At 41.4% G+C, this 17725-nt stretch overlaps 1 protein-coding gene across 2 annotated transcripts in view; it reads left to right on the top strand.

Annotated features, from left to right (window-relative positions):
- The window catches only part of LOC122787331 (BTB/POZ domain-containing protein 2-like), a 555231-nt gene that overhangs the window by 114424 nt on the left and 423082 nt on the right, over positions 1-17725 (top strand). For both annotated transcript variants that reach the window (XM_044053980.1, XM_044053979.1), the window contains one exon: positions 5512-5668. In XM_044053980.1, the coding sequence (XP_043909915.1) occupies positions 5512-5668 (157 nt within the window). The remainder of the gene's footprint in view (positions 1-5511; positions 5669-17725) is intronic.

Here is a 17725-nt window from a genome sequence, read left to right as displayed (position 1 = left end):
CCAGGGACTTCCTGGAGGCTGCTACCTGGAGTTCTGTACACACTTTAACCAAGCGTTGCCACCTGCCTATCTTTCCCAAATCCAGGGCAGGATTTGCTACAGCAGTGCTGCAAGGCATACTAACCAGCCCCAACTCTTCTTGACTGCCTCCACCCTTCAGCTTTGGGAATCCACCCAAGTGTGATGACTGCAGCAGTGAAACACGTAGAACATAGTACAGTTGTGTACACTTACCATAAATGTAGATGTTCATAGTGTTTCACTGTTGCAGTCATTACATTTGAAGAAAATCTGAACAACTGCTGGTAGCATTTGCTGCAGGGGCAGAGGGGAAGGCTATTTCAAAAGCAAACCATTTCTAAATGGATAAGCCATTGTATTCATTTCTGTTATAAGCACCATGGAAAACCTATCCCCCTGGGGATCGGATCTCATTCCACCAGGGCTGCATCTACTTCAACAGCCTTTCTCAGAGGTGTTCCTACCAGGGATATTCTAGAAGCTGCTACCTGGAGTTCAGTTCATACTTTCACCAGGCATTATCACTTGACAATTTTCTCTAAATTCACAGAGCTGGCTTTGCCACTTCTGTTTTACAGGGCCTTATAGCTGGTCCTAATGCTGTATAATTCCATCCTCCCTACCATAGCTTTGGGAATCCACCCAAATGTAATGACTGCAACAGTGAAATACTATGAACATAGTACAGTTGTGTACACTTGCCATAAATGTAGATGTTCAAGTGTATTCACTGTTGCAGTGCTGGTTACCCTCCCTCCAGCCCCCTGTTTTTCTCTTACTATACCTCTACTTTCTTTTACTATGCTTAAAAGGCTTTTTAGTGTATTTTCTTGCTTTTGTAGGTATATTTTTGTGTTTTTAATTATTTATATATATATATATATATATATATATATATATATATATATATATATATAATCTATTTTGCTCCCCATTTGGGGGGCACCTGACATCTGGGGCAAGAAAAACTGCTGTAATGGCATCGGCTGCATGTTTTTATACCCCTGACGTCATGGGAGAAGGGACACCAACTGACGCAGGACCCAAGGCTTTGTTAATCAGGCCGACTGAGGGCAACCTGCCAGCAGATTATGCTTATAACAGAAATGAATACAATGGCTTATCCATTTAGAAATGGTTTACTTTTAAATAGCCTTCCCCTCTGCCCCTGCAGCAAATGCTACCAGCAGTTCAGATTTTCTTCAGATGCAATGACTGCAACAGTGAATACACTCTCTTAACATCTACATTTATGGGAAGTGTACACAACTGTACTCTCTCTCAATGGCTATTACTAACCCTTTCTGTGGTATTGGTATTTACTTTTTACTGGTGGTGTTTTCCCCACCATAACCTAGTTCCCTATTTGGGGGGCTCCTGACATTTGGGACAAGAAAACTGATGTAATGGCACCAGCTGCCTGTTATACCCCTGACGACCTGACGGCAGTCCTGGAGCAATGGCATCCAACACAGAAATACGAAGTCTCTGGTGTTCTGGCTGACTGAGAGCTACCCAAGTGTGATGACTGCAACAGTGAATGTACTCTAACTGTACTTTCTCAAAGGACAGCACCTCAAGACCAGTTCTGAATTTGTCAGGCTTTAGCAAGTTCATAAATGGTCATTGAGGGCAGTGAGTATAAAAGTACTTCTGCCAATTATAGAAGACGTTTGTATGTTTGCTCTGGAAGATGCTTGTTACTTATCCCAGTCAGTCTGGAAAAGACACTTTTGTGTTATTTATAGAAGGCTGTTATGTAGCAGTTCTAGGGGATACCTCTTGTACAGCCCAGTTTGTCTCGGTGAGGGTCCCTTCACTTTTGGTAGATTGACGTCTCCTCTAGATTTTATCTTAGCCTCTTAGATTAGTCTGAGCCCTGTGGTATTTACCAAATTATTTGCATATTATTTTTTCCTCATCTCTGCTGTTGCATTTTAGTAGCAAGGACAAAGGACCTGTTACTGCAGCACATGTTATTCCTAAGACTGCATCAGTAAAACTGTAAGAAATGTTATGACTTGAGCATCAAAAACCTTTTAGGGCAATAGTAGAGACTGTAGGAATAAAAGTATTTCTTGCATAGGAGAGAGAGATTTGAGACTTTCATATCAGCAAGCCATGCAACAAGATTCTTTCTAAAAGCAGTATGCCTTTTGCATCATCTTAATTGCTTATGTAAGACACCATGTGAGTAAAATGTAAGGTTATTTTGGAAATTTTTAGAATGTATTCATGGAATCCGTGGAATTTACAGAATGACTAAATGGAATTGGTGTTCTTGCAGTAGACAGCTGCACAAAACCTATCCAAATGAATGATGCTGCCACCTCCAGAAGCCATACAACATCTGACAAATGTATTCAGATTGTATATGGGGAGTAGAGAGCCCGTTTCAATAACCTGTTGGTCTAGGGAAGCTCGTCTTGACAAGAAGGGTCTGTTCACTTCAGTTAGAGGGCCTTGACGTGCTTTTGTCCAGTTCACTCACATTAGTATAGGTATGATTGGGGAAAAAAGGCAGCTTTATTAGGCACATGGTGTTTGGAAATGCGACCCACAGATGCCAGTCGCTCAGTAGTGCATTGTCATTCATTTTCTTTTGTGCCAATATAGAAATTTTTTGCAGGGTGCCAGACTGAAGTGCTTGCTTCAGCATTTCAGTGCTTCCTGTGTGTTGCAACTTGCACCAAGCAGTTTGATACTTTTTAAAAGTGGAATACTTTCACCCCAGCAATGGTTCTGCAAACCAGCACATACACCAAATTACTGTTGTGCTGTCTATCACGTACAGAGAGAAAAAAAATCCAACTCTGCAGAGACACATTGATTTAAAACTTTGCTGTACATCATAACCTTTGCATTTGCCATCAGTTCTCTCCCACATTTGCAGTTAGCAAATTTCTTTGGGCAGGAAGATATTGTATAGTATAAATTAGGAGCTTAGTCAAGGGTAGGGCAAGCTTTGCCACAGCTATACTGCAAGGGGATTGTCTGTAAATTCTGAACACTGTGTAGGTCAGCACTTGCGCTTTCGACCAAAACCACCTGAGTGTAATTCATCAAAAAAGATCTTTAGCATGGGTCCCACAGAGGGGTGCACAGGTTCATGTTTATTGCTATTTTCTAGATGAACTTTACTTCAGTAGACTAGCTGACATTCTGTAAAACTGGTTGATAAAAACTAGTACAACCTGTTGGGTCTCCTGTAACTGCCCACCTCCCAAGTGTTACTACCTACCATTTTTGATTCTGCTCTTTTTTGCAATTGCTGCTGCACTGACCTCTCTCGTTGTTAAAGTATTACACTTTTGTATTAACTTACTTACTGTAACAGTAAAGCTACCTTCCTCCCCCCCCCTTGTTAGTTTACTACTTAGTGTGTATATTTATTGGTATTTGATTGCCAGGATGGTCCACTGGGCCTTTAAGAGCCCATTTTCAGTGGAGGCCTCGAGAGAAAAGCTTCACAGAATTTAAGTAAATGTAATAAACATGAACAATTGGTTAAAATTATACTCAGTAACTACATTAACAAGCAAGTTAACTCAATTATTGGGCAAAGATTATTAGACTTTTGGTCAGATTCTCACAAATATTCAGTGTCTGACAATTAGTTGCAGGAAAATAGAGGTAGAAGACAGCATGGAGTAAGTCCGTTTGTGCAGTTGTTGCTAGTTAATATTACAGAATGAAATCATGATGAAGCTTTAGAATAAAGTGTTAGGGCTAATGCAGGAAATGTTATAGGCATACATTACCTGTAGAGGAACAAAAGAAACCCATTGAGTATGAAGCGTAAATGTAAGAGGAGCTATGGAAGTGGAAGTAATCAGGACTTAAACTTTGGGTACGATACAATTGCAGCTCCATATGGAGAAGTATGTATGTAAGTTTTAAAAGCTGCGAGGTTTAGGTTGGAGCCAAGTGACAAAGGAAGAGTTCCAGGTTTTTGCTGCTGAGTAAGAGTATAGAAGTTGGCCTGCAGGTAGGTTTCTTACAGTTTTATAGTTCAATACGTGTTGCATGGAAATACATTCTCTGATCTGTTAAACATTTTAATTGATTTGGAGTTGTCTGGCACTTACGTTAAAGTCAAGGTTTACATGGTTTGAATCATATCAGCTACATTTGCCTACTTTGAACAAGTCATCTAACTAGAATGTGCTCCTGGGTCACCCCTTACCAGGGGTACTTAACATTAAAATGGGTTATTGGGACCAGTCATTCCCTTTTGATTGCTACTCATACCTCTCAACTATCCATATTTTTGAAGAATGCCCATGAGTTTGCTTCAAAAGTTTATCCTGTCCCTGATTAAATGTTTTTTGATTTTCTTGTAAATCACTTGTGATTGCAGTCTGTAATGTCAGTTATTGGAGTTTTATATTTATTATTGTCCAAAAATGCATCTTTATGCAAAAGATGTTCTGTTAACCTTTTATGTGAAGAGTAATATTTTAAAACTATTCCTGTTTTTATCACCTCTTTCCCCAAATTATTTTTGACTTTGTCTAGAATTCTTGAACAAGTAAGTTAAGAGGTATGGTGCTACCAAAACTACTCTTACTTCAGAAAACCAGAAGTACAGTACTAGGAAATTCATGCTGCTGCATTTGCTTATCACTATATATTTGTGTCTTGATCAGTGTGGTTTTCTTTCGGAGGGAGCTAGAAGATTAACATTTTCTTGTTTGCAGTCTCAGAAGCCCAACAGAGGTTGCACACTAGCCTTTGGTGCAGAAGACTGTGGGCTCTGTTCCCGAACCAGGTACACTTTCCAATGCTGACGCTGCAGTGTAGCATGTATATTGCTGTGGTACTGCAGTTCTCTATTGGACACAAAACAGATTTTTTTTTAAACTGTGTGTGCTCCAAGCACATCTACTGGTGGAAGTTTCTTCCATTCTGCTCATTTGTAGAACAAGTCTAAAGTCTATGGACACACTTCACATTTTCCTTGTTGATGTTCCAGAGCAGTGCAGGGGAACACTAAATGGAAATAGGTGCATGCCAACTTATGTGGAGTCTTGCACCAAACAACATACCTAGATTGGTGCAAAATCAGTAGTGACCTTCTCAGGGAGTGTAGAACAGCTGTAGAAAAATATGATCGAAAGTGTGCGGCTTCTGATGTGAATAAATTCAAATGGTAAGACTTGCTTCAATAGTGACATCCTCTTGAATGTATTTACAGTTATTGTGAATGTCTCGCACCACTGTAGTTTTCTTTTAACCCACTTACATCCTTGCTAGATTAGTTAGTGTATGCATGGACAAATCAAAGTAGGTGATAACTACTGAGAGTTTTACATGTACAGCTTAAACAGTGTACTACTTGGGAAAAGTAGTTCTGTGGGATCTGCATTTTATCCCTGCTGTATGTTGATTCCTGATTTATACCAGTGCCTTCAGCTTAGGACTTCATTGTCTTCTACTGAGATTTTCTGCTGCAAGTGGAAACCTAACAATATTTTTTAATATTTGCAGGTTCTTGTATTCTGATGAAGTTCAAATTGGGCCAGAGACTGTCATGACAACATTATACACAGCCAAAAAATATGCAGTGCCTGCCCTTGAAGCACATTGTGTGGACTTTCTGAAGAAAAACCTGCGAGCAGATAATGCATTCATGCTGCTAACACAGGTATTCTGTGTTTTCTCATTAGCTGTTTACCTTATTTTATATCCGTTAAGTGGTTGAGCACAGGAGCTTTTTGAGGAAAATGAAACTTCAGTCACTGTAACATCAATTTCCACCTTTAATGTACTCTTCCAGGGCTGCAGTGTTCAGGTAAGGGACTTAAAATTATGGTAGCTTTTGTGACAAAGGGAGATACTGCCAGCCCAGCTGACTGGAATTTTGTAAATAATTGTCGCTGGTGAATATCGAAATGATTTGTGTAAGATGCTTGTGTTACAAATGTATTAGAACTGTAAGTCGTGTACATCAAACTGCTGGTACACAAGTGTGTTGAAAAGATTTTTGCAAAGTGCTACTTGAACTGTAACCACAATGTGCCCTACTGGAAAAGAACAGAAATGTACATGCACTATTGTAACTGTTTTAAATGTATATATTTTAACTGTGGAAACTGGAATGCAGGTTAACTTCAGAAAAATAGCTGAAATTACATTACTTTGTCTTCACAATAAAAGAGGATATCTTTCAGTTTTCAGTGCAGCCATAAACTGAGTCTGTGCTGAGAAGCTTTCGTTAGTGTCTTCAGAGTGAACTAATTACTACCTCTGAAAGTATGAAGGAATGCAATTGTTATGACTTCCAGCGTCTGCCAAAGATCTGAGGTCTATTTATTTTCACAGGTAGATGCTAAATACTGCCAGCTTCCAGCAGTGGGGGTTTCACTGGGGATAGTCAGATGACAAGAAATTGTCATTCTGCAAGCTATTCCAGCAGTAATATTTGACATATTAATTTGAGAACTGAGTGTGGATTCTGTATTCTGTCCTGGACCTGACCAAGAACCATGCACCACCTCTGCCTTGCTCTGAAGTAAGTTACTAGTGAATAGTATAATTCTCTTGGATGTAGTCAGGAATATAGTAAAGTTTAGTTTAGATATTTTTCTTTTATTAATTTGAGACTGTCCTGCAATGTAGTTTTAAATATTTCCTTTGGTTTTGAACTCTTACTGTAAATATATATTAAGTATTATTTTGTTCTTTTATTTAAATATATTTAAACCTTTCATTGCAGCTGATCTGTCTAGAGGTATTCAAGTTTTAAGAGTACTTGAATATTTTGTGACACTATGGGTCACTCCTAATAGCCTTGCTGTTGGTCAGACTACCATTTATATTATTGTTGCACAGTAAGATTGAACACCCTTTAAGGGCCTTAAAGTAGCCGATAAGGAGGTGGCTGGTGGCAGTGATAACTACCTTATAGTCTGGGCAAAAGGGGGCATAGCTAGTAAACCTGTACCAGACCTTCCCATGGGTGGGTGTGCATGCGTTTAAATCAAACCTCAGAGTGTGTGTGTTTGCTACTTGGGCAGGGACATGAAGCACTTGTTGGACAGAGAGGGTGCTGGAGGTCTTGGCCATTCAGCTGAAATCTCAGTTCTGTAGCTGTGCCAGTGGGGAGTCTTATTGGAGATCTGGAGAAAGATGGCGAAACCAGCCCCAGACTGACTGTGGTCTCAGTGTGCTCTTAAGGGAAATTGTACTTGATGCAGAGAGCTGCATCTGGAAATGGTGTATGTGTACTTCTTGTCGTCCTATTGTACATCCCCCACTGATGCCAGTGGTGAGGATTGAGGCTTCTTGATTATTGGTCCAGTGGTGGGTCGTCACAGCTTTAGAAAAATTTATGAATCTAGTTGTATAGGATTCCACATAGGTGTTTCACAGACTTGTTTGCCACATGTTTGAGAGAGCTCAGTTCTCTGACTTCTCTGAGGTGTGAGACAGTATGAGAGTTCTCTGAGGGGTGTGAGACAGTATAGGTGTGTGCATCTACTGTGCACTAGTCTGATTCTGTCTAACTTAGGCCTTTGCTATTCTACAGTACTACAGTGTACAACATTCTACAGCATTCTTGGCTATTAGACTTCACTTCCATTGCAGATATTTACTTATGAAGTTTTTATAAAATGTATTTCGGCAGATTTAGTTTCAAAAGCTGGAAAACTTTGTCCCTACATGGAGAGACTTTTTGATTTCCTCCAGTCTGCTTAAACCATGATGCATATTGATTGCTTATAACGTAGGTAGGTGCGGTCTAGTGCATACAAACCTAGTTAACTTTAATGCTAAGTAATAAATAATTGTATTTAGGAATTTACACATTTTTCTTTCTCAGTTTGGGTAGTACCATATGCCCTTCATGGACAGAGTTTATATAGCAGCTGTTTACAGTCCTTTAAACTGGAAGCTTAGCAAAGGTTAGAGGTGCCCTTTTTGCAGTTTGTCTGTGCTGTACCTTGAGCTATATTTGCAAGTTGGAAATTTAAGAAGTAAGTCTTCATTTATTTGATAAGCCAGGTAAGTGAACTGGGCCTTTAGATGTTTTTCAGTTACGACCCAGACCAAGAGGTGTACACAGCAATATATTCAATCACAATACTGTTTACTATAAGAGGCTGCTCAACAAGAGATATTTAAAAAAATGATAAAATTAAAAGGACATAGCATATAGGAGAAATCTTAGATGTCTGCAGTACCAGAGAGTCTGGAAGGAACAAACTGCATTAATTTTATGAAGGTACAGGTAAGCAACTGGACTGGTATTCCACTGCAGGAATTGTTAATTGAAAGGGATCACTGTGTGTATGCTCCAAATGTGGCCATAATAAAGCAGCCAAAACCTTTATTGGTAAAGAAGCAAACATACCAGCAGAAAGTTGATGTGACAAAATTGTGCAAACGGAAAAAGTATTAAAAGTTGGAGATACTGTGTTTGTGGAGAGTGATTATTCACTGTACACCAGACAGAAGAGAGATTTATTCCAGTAATAAGGGAATGTTGAGCGGGGAGGTGACATTCAAGCTGCTATATCCAGCTGTCTTCAGAACACTTTTTTCCTGAAGGATCAAAGTCCATTATTGATGCAGAACACTTTTAAGATGGAAATGCAGTAGTTTGTCTGTTTAAAAAACAAATGAGCCATAAAGTAGAAGGGAGAAACTGCTTCACATTCTTCTGATAATGAAGCACCCAGAGAGACTTCCTTTGGAACGGTGAAAAAAAAAGTTTCACTGGTAAATGCTTGACACAGAGGCACAAGAATTGACCAGAAGAATCTGGAACACCATGGAAATGAACTGGAATCTGGAGTTGGGAGATGGAGAACAAGAAGACCAGCAGCAAGGAAATAGGTGGATATAAATGCAGTTGCAAAGCATCCAGTCATATTTGTGAAATATGGCTGTGTAAGAATAAGAGGATAGAGCAGATGTTTGTTGCATGTTCAACTTGTCTGGAACCGAAAGGCATTTACCTCGCTTTATGCCATTAATGTTTGGAAGGACTCTGAGGGGAGGAGGGAGGGAAAAAGTAACCAAGTAAAACAATTTTTCTAACAGTATTTCTAAGCAACTTTACGCAATATAAATGGCATGTTTTATACTAGTATTTTTTTTAATCCTTCCATATCTTTGTTGCAGTATTCTTTACTATAGGGAACCCCTGCCAAGGGCACCCTGATGTCCAACCAGTGTACCAAAACCTTTTGGTTGTGAAGGGTATGCTGTACATCATGCACATGCACTCCATGCATGGCATAGGCCATAAAGGTGACATCTGGACATACCATCCTCAGAACTTCTTTGCCGCCAGTCCGAATGCCATCTTCAATCATCCGTCTGGATGCCTGTTCATCTGCAGATGTTCTTCGTTTTCCATTGCTGCAGTCCTTACTATTGGGTATAGTCCGCGTCGGTCCGGCCGAATAATACCAGAGAAGGCTGGCGGCGGTCAGAGGCGGACGCCACGGCGTCCAGTGTCACGCCAGGGTACTACGCGCATGACCCTCATTCTCTTCCAGTTTTTTTTGCATGTGGTCCGAGTTGGAAGCAGTTTGGAAGAAGGAGGAGGACAAATGCAAACTGTTAAAACTTTTAAAGATTTTGCAGTTGCAGCCACGAAGTTTGTAAGAAAATTGGCCTGCTAAGGGGGACACATATCCTGCTTATGGGTAGGCTGGGGTAGGTAGGGGAAGGGGCAGTAGGGGCGGGGCTCAAGGTTCTTTTAGGCCTAGAACAGGAGTCTGGTGAGCTGGGGGTCAGTCCTTTCGTAAACAGTCCCAATGACCTGTCTTTTCAGCAGTTGCTTTTAGATGCTCCCTTGGCTCTCGTGATGGCAGCTCTGGCAGCTTTCAAGACTGTCTCTTTTCAAACTCAAGAGAAATGGGTGTTGGATATCATTCACCACGGTTACAGATTTTATTTCCATACAATTTTTTTTTCATGCCAGATGTTCTTCCTCCTTCCATCAGGGCCAGACAAGCCTCCTCTCCAAAGTTCCTCAAGAGGAGAGGGGCAGGAGTTACCAGTTACTCCAGATGGGGGCCATTCATTCAGCCAGTGTTCCTAGTACCAAAGACAAATTTTATTCTCGCCTGTTCCTAGTAGGGGAAGATTATGAACTGGACTCTTTTTTTTTTCTTATCGTCAATCAAACACATTTCACGTCTTCTGGGCTTTATTTTGCCAGCAGTTGCGGTAGCTTTAAAGATGCTTGGTAAAGATCACTGGATAGGCTAGGATACTTAGGAAGGAAGCATTCAAGGGCTCATAAGGAAAAGTTGCAGGAAGTATCTCTGTTCTTTCTTCTATATCTTCTTCTCATATTCAGTTCCATTGCCCTTTGGCTTATCTACTGCTCCCACTTCAGGCTTTCTGGTTCTGGCTTCATGATTCATTATTTCAAGGAATTCATTCTGAAAAGCTGACACCTTACTTGAGCTGACTGCTGCATCTGGAAGTGCTAAAGGAAGAGGAGCTACAGCATCTGGAATATGTTATAGCAGTGCTAAGATGCCTAGGAGTCAAATAAAGGCGTGTCTAGAGAGTAATACAGCAGCCCAGATGCTGGTTTTAGACTGGGCAAAAGGAATACCCAAGCCTTTCATCCAAACCCAACTATCTCCGACTTCACTGTCTTCTGTCATCAAGTTCCAGTTTCCATCAACTTCAGGGCACAAGCATGACACCCTTTTCCCAGTGCCAAAGCATATATGTGGCTACAATGGTGTATTATGGTCAAAAAACTGGCATCACTGCTGCCAGGATTTGAGCACTGCATTCATTATAATATGCCTGGACAAAAAAGAATTTTTTGGGCTCAAACAGATTCATCAAACAAAAAGAATGTAGGAAGGCCTGTGGTGGCAAGAGACTTAACAGAGGCAAGCTGCGACCCGGCCTCGGCAAGTCAAGGGGAGCTCAACGACAGATGGGACATTGAGCTGAGAGCTCATCTAAATGGAAACACAAGATATCAGCATCAACAAGATGAGCAGTTTGCAGTAAAAATGAAGGATAAGGAGATGTTAGCAGTGTTTTATTTTCCGGGAAGGCAGGTGTTGATTCCAGACAGGAACACATGTGGTATATCAACACACACAAAGTACATTCTATCCACACACAGGGGAACACAATCTTATCCTGCATGCAGGCAACCAATTTTTATGTCAACTGCAGGCAAGCAACAACTCTTCAGCTCAAAACTAAGCTCAGAAGGAAGAAGGCAAACTCAGATGCAGATGTGTTAAGCAGACAAAATCTGGATGTAAACTGGAACTTCATGGATTCATTAGAAACTCCAGACATAGATCTGTTCGCTTGTTCGCTTCTCCCACAAATTCACCACTCCACCAAACCACCAGCTGAGTATTGCACAACAGTGGAATCAGTGGATGCTCTGTCTTCTTCATCTGTCTTTCAGTGTGAAAAACCTTCCTTCATGCCTTTCCAACCAAACCTACTATTCTAAGGTCAAAGTAGAAGGGCCAAGAAGATTTTGGCACCCCAAATTGTATTCTTTTAATTGGCACTGGCTGAGTGGCTACCTCCAATTTGGCTGTTATCTCTCCATGGCCTTCCACACCTCATCAGTCATCTGATCTCTCTTCATCTGTATTTCAGGCCAATACTCAATCTGCAACCTCATTCTTTCACTCTCTTCATCTAACAGCTGCTTCATGTATGGTCACACAACACCTAATGTCTACTTCCAAACACAGAAGAAGTAGAAGAATTAAGTACAAGGAGAAAATGGAAGTTTTTTTTTTGCAGTTTATTTGGGAATTTGGAGATTTTGGAGCCTAATTAATTTGGGTGGAGTGGAGCCTTCTTTGGTGTTGATTTTCGAGCACAATTTTTCTTCCATTAAGATTTATGTGGCAGCAATTTCAGCGCATCCATTGTGCAGCATCACACACCTTTTGTTTCATCCTTTGTTTCAGCACAGCAACCTTTGTTGGCCTTTTTGTTAGGACCCCCATTCCTGGAAATACTCTTGAAGAGCTCCTTTTTGTGTTGGAAAACTTGCTGAAGCTCCTTTTGAGCCTTGAATGCTGCTACTTGTGGCTATTAATTTACTGCTATGAAAATACTTGACATTCGGCTATTACTTCTGCAAGACTTTTGGCTTGAGTTGCAGGTTTCTTGCAAGCCCTTTAATTTTTCCTTTGATTTTCCCTGGGGTTAGACTAAGGTATAAGGATTCCTCCTTTTTAAATCCTTTTTTTATTCCTAAGGTAATTTGTATTTATCCTTTTGCCAAACGATTTTATGCAGACCTCAAAAATAAACCAGCAAAAGTTTTATGACTTGCACACACGCTTTGCACAAAAACGACCAAGGTTCACAGGGCAAGCCTGTGTCAAAAAAAACTATTTCTAGGTGATTGGCTTTTTTTGCATTTTTTTTTATATTCCCCATCATGGCAGGAGATTCTGGGATTATTAGGGCCCTCATTCACTAGCTACTGCCACCACTTTCTAGCATTCTAAGGGGGGGTGGCAATTTTGATATTTGAAGCAGCTACTTGGGTTTCAGTCTATACTTTCTCTAGCATTATCACCTACCTAATCTACTAGGCTAGTAGCTGGTTTGTTTTTTGCTGTTTTTGTGCAAGGCATGTTGTACTTTTATGATTTGCCAGCCTCTACTCCTCCTTTGCTCTTTGATTTGGGATTGCAATAAGGACTGGGACAGCAAACGAAAGTACAGTAGAACATAGTACAGTTTTTGTACCTACCATGTAGATGTTGTTGCGCAGTCTTCCATTCTCCTTCCTCCTCCTTCCCTCTTGGGGTTGTGTGTGTGTTTAGGTGAGTTTATATATTTTATATTTATATATATATATATTGTACATGTTTTTGGTGCAGGTATTTTGGTTTGGTTTCTTTTGGGGTCTCTTCTTCTTTCTGGGGAAAGAATGAATATATGGTCGGTCATGCGTCGGTGGTGCCTGACGTCGTCGTGTCGGTCTAATGCGCCCTGGACGCCAGATCAATATCTCTCTGGTATTGGCCGACACGGGGGGCGACTATACCCCAATAGTAAGGACTGCAGCAATGGCAGCACATCTATCTACATTTATGGTAGGTACAAAACTGTACTGTTTTACTGATTTCAGAAGTGCCCTGTTTTTTTAAATTTCCTACCTTTGCATTGTAATCTGGTTGTTGGCTTTCATGTCATCCAGAAAGGGGAAATGCCAATGTGGGAAACAGATTCCACATAGACAGTCACAAGCGTTGTTTTGTTTTGGATGCTTCTCCCAACCATACAGTTTGTGAAATTTCAGTCTTTTGTCCCCAAGACATTAAGGAGTCTGCTTTCTTCCCTAGAAATTTATCTTGAAAACCAACTACGTAAACTGTTGGCTAAAGATACCATGGAAGGATCTTCCTGGCCTAAGGGCCAGCAATCTACGAAGAAAAAGGCAAAAAAAGGTTGGGTCTGATTCTTTGGCTGCACTGCCTCCATTGGGCATTTCTCTTGAGGCTGGTGAAAACCTGGAGAACTTTGGTCTCTTTCTCGGATTCCTCTGCTGTGACCACTTCAGAGGCCAACATGGACCCAACACAGTGCACATCCATGGAGATTTTGCATACATCTGCCTCAGATATACAAGGGGAACCATGGCTGGCTATTACTGAAGGACCTAAGGGTGTTCCTCAAATTTTAGTTAGGGAAGAGGTCCCAAATTCCATCATTGAGTGTCATCAGGGGTCAGAACCTCTTAAAAAAAAAATTTAAGGCAAATGGCAAAACTTCACTCAAGGCTTATTTAATGCCCTTATGTTTCTCAAGCCTCTGCAGGGTGTTTGCTGATGTTCTTCGTGTTTCACTGTTGCAGTCATTACACTTGGGTTATCCTGCTGGCAGGCTACCCTCAGTCGGCCTGAATTCCAAAGTCTAGGTCTGGCGTCTGTTGCTGTCGCCTCTTCCTGACGTCCGTGCGCCAGGGGTATAAAAGATGCAGCCAACGCCATTTTCTTCAGTCTTTCTTGCCGCGCGGTGCCCGAAGCATAAGCAATTCGCAAGTGCCGGTCGGCCGACTCCTGAGATTTTCGTGTTCGAATTTCAGATCTGAAGTAAAAGTTAAGCACCCCGTTGGGGAAACTTTTTTTTCTTCCTCCAGACTGATGTCAGAAAAAGTTAATTGTATTTCTTGTGGGAAGCAAATACCTCGTAAGGACTTTCATTCTTACTGTATTCCTTGCCTAGGCCCTGACCACGACGTTGCTAGTTGTCAGTTTTGTGCTAGATTTAACCAATGCACTATTAAGCGTCTGTACGATTTTGCATTACACTATTTTAGCAGAAGATTTAATTATACGATGTCGTCTGGTAGCCATCCGACTACCGGAATTCACAAACGCAAAGAAAAGGGCCGGCATCAGAGGTCCAAAACAGATGACAAAGCTTCTTCTAAGCCAGTTCTCAGTGAGGAGCCTTCGCAGCCCCTGATGCCCACTAGTTTAGATCCGCAGGCCGCTACAGACTCCCACGTGGCGTCGCCTATGCTGCTGGATGCTCAAGGTATTGGACCTTCGGAAACTATTCCCTCAGATGGGTCCAGAGCCGCTGAGCAGGCATCGGCTTTTGAGGGTGTTTTCAGACCAACTCAATTATACATTTAAAACTACTTCAGCTTCAAAGGCAAAGACTAAAGCACCCTTAAAGACAAAGAAACAAGTACAACAGCTTCATGGACAGGCCTCCATGCCCAAAAAAACAGATGCTCAAAATGGCCGAAACTTAATTACTTTGATCAGGGGTTCCCATCCCCCACCTGATAAAAGGCATAGGCAAGAGACAGAATATGACTCTTCAGATCAGGTCCGGTTTCCATTTCATCTGATTCCTCTTCTGATAAGGAATACTCTCTTCCTCCCTATGAGGATTCTGATGCTGAAGAATCTATCCCTTCAGCCTCTCCTCCTGAGGATTACTCTCTTAGGGAAACCTTGCATACCATGATGGAGCATTTCCACTGGGAGGGCCAAGATTTTTCAGAATCTAAGAAAAGGCTCAGAGACTTCCTTTTACTACCACAACACAGGCCGCTAGCTATTCCACGTGTTAGACATTGTTGATGTATTTTCAGAGTCCAGTCTGACCCCTGACTCCTTACCTCCAGCTCCTGTTAAGCCGGACAGGTACTACAGGGTTCCTGACTCTCAAATTCCTTTTCAAAAACCCTGCTGCTGACCCAGAAACTATCTCTCAGGGTCCCAAAGGGGTCAAGGCTTCCGATGCAAAAAACCCTACCCCCTCTGACACTGATTCTAGGGCATTGGACAGATGGAGAAAAAAGATTTACACTTATAAGGGCTTTAAATTGTCCGTTTCATATACTCAAATATCAGCAATATATTATGTCACTGCTTAAACAGAAAATGCTGACATTCTGAATGTGCAGAAAACAAAGAAATGCAGGATTTATTGCATGCAGCTGAACAAGTTGGAAAGCATACTTTGCAATGTGGTTTTGATTCTTTGGAGGCCTCCTGCAGAGCCGCTGTTACGGGTTCTGTCATCAGGAGGCATGCTTGGTTAAAGGAACAAAGTCTGCCTGATCATGTCAAAGCAAAATTATTAGATGCCCCATTACAGCATGATACTTTGGTATTAAAGCAGAAGAGGTGTTAAAGAAAATGGAGGACAAAGCTAAATCTATGCAAACTACTAAGGATTTCTTACAGGTTCAGCCTCCAAGATTTAGCAGACACTGGTCTACAAAGAATTGGTACTTTCCAGTGTCAGACCACAAAGGGACAGATATATACCCTAGATATACCAATCAGGCCAGAACAAATGCACCTCAAACCCTCATAAATTCTTGACAACACTCAAGAACGTCCTCTACCCTGGTAATCCCTCTAACCTCTCACCCTACCCAAACACAACTCCTGAAGAAACAGCTACCCTACTTAATTCACACTGTATCTCCTCCATTCAAAATCTCCTACCCTCTCAACCTACCTCTTCCTCAGTACCTGTCCCCTCACCCACCCCTAACACTACACCCTTTTACTTCAAGCCTGTGTCCACAGTCTACATCAAATCACTACTACTCAAACCCTGCTCCCCCTCCACTGACAAATTACCCCCTACCTTCCTCAAATTCGCAGCTGACTCTTATCGCCTACCCAGTAACAATATTAATAAATAGATCTTTGCAAGAATCTACTGTTCTTACCCTTTGGAAATCCTTCTACACTATCCCTCTCCACAAAGGAGGCAACTCCACTGACCATTCAAACTACCGACCCATTGCCATTCTGTCCCCTCTATCTATGATACTAGAAAAATGCATCCACACTCAACTTATGGATCACCTTCTCAATCAAAAACTACTCACCCCTACCCAACATGGCTTCCGCCCCTGTCACAGCACAACTACTGCTCTACTTTCCTTTACTCACACCATTGCAGAATCTTTGGACAACAATAAACTTACTTCCTGTCTCTTTCTTGACCTCTCTAAAGATTCTGATACAGTATCTCATCCACTACTACTATCTAAACTCTCTAACTTTCACCTCTCCTCCCCTCACCCTCAACTGGTTTGCCAGCTATCTGTCAAAACGCAACTGGTTTGCCAGCTATCTGTCAGAACGCAAACAATCAGTCAAATGGTTCTCTTCCCCTTCTCCTTTCTTACCTATCTCTACTGGTGTTCCACAAGGTTCCATCTTGGGTCCCCTCTTATTCAACATCTTCACAAATGACCTTTTCACCTCTTGCCATCTGTCCTCACTCATACAATATGCAGACGACTCCACAATCATTTCTACAGCCAACAACATCTCCGACCTACACTCCCTAACCCAAACAGCTCTACTTTCCACTGAACAGTGGCTTTCACAAAATCTACTGATTCTCAATCCTACCAAAACCAAACTCTTACTCTTCCTGCCCCCACTCCCTTAGTCATCATAAACTGTCCTTTGTCATTAAGTCTCTCAATAACACAACTATCATACCTGACACCCACACAAAACTCCTTGGAGTCATTATCGACGATGACTTAAAATTCAATCAACACATACAGCAATGTATAAAGAAAACGCATCAGAAGTTAGGTCTGTTATACCAAAACAAAAAGTATCTCAGTCCCGAAGCTAGACACTCACCCTAGGACAAGCACTTCTCCTCCCCTCACTCCTCTATGCAGCCCCAGTTCTTACAAATATCCAAAAAAACTACCCTGAGTAAACTCCAACAATCCTACCACAAAATAGCCAGATTCATCACCAACTCCCCAAACAACACACACCACTGTATTGCTTTGAAGTCTCTACAATGGCTAGAACTCCCACAACTACTACATCTCTATCAATTTCACATGTTGCACTCTATGCTCTTTAAACCATCCAACTGTCCATCCCTATCTCTCCTAGTCTCTATCTACACCCCATCTCGACCCCTCCGCACCTCTAATCAACAATGGCTTGAAATTTACCACCCAAACAAGTCAGTAGGTAAGCTACTCTGCAAACACTCTGTGGCCCAAGCCTGGAACAAACTACCCCTTGACATTCGCTCAATCTCTCACACCCCACTATTTAAAAAGAAACTAAAGACTCCTTTACTCTATTACAAAATTTGCCCCTGCTATGACCCAACATAATTTCTCTCCTCCCCCCACTTAGGAATCACTCTGTCTATCCCCACTAGTACAGTTACATAGCCTTGTACTGTCATATAACTATTGTTG

Source organism: Protopterus annectens, chromosome 13.part0, assembly GCF_019279795.1.
Source record: "Protopterus annectens isolate FY-2018-M chromosome 13.part0, PAN1.0, whole genome shotgun sequence".
In the NCBI taxonomy this organism is placed as follows: domain Eukaryota; kingdom Metazoa; phylum Chordata; order Ceratodontiformes; family Protopteridae; genus Protopterus; species Protopterus annectens.
This window is presented reverse-complemented; position numbering and strand designations above follow the sequence as displayed.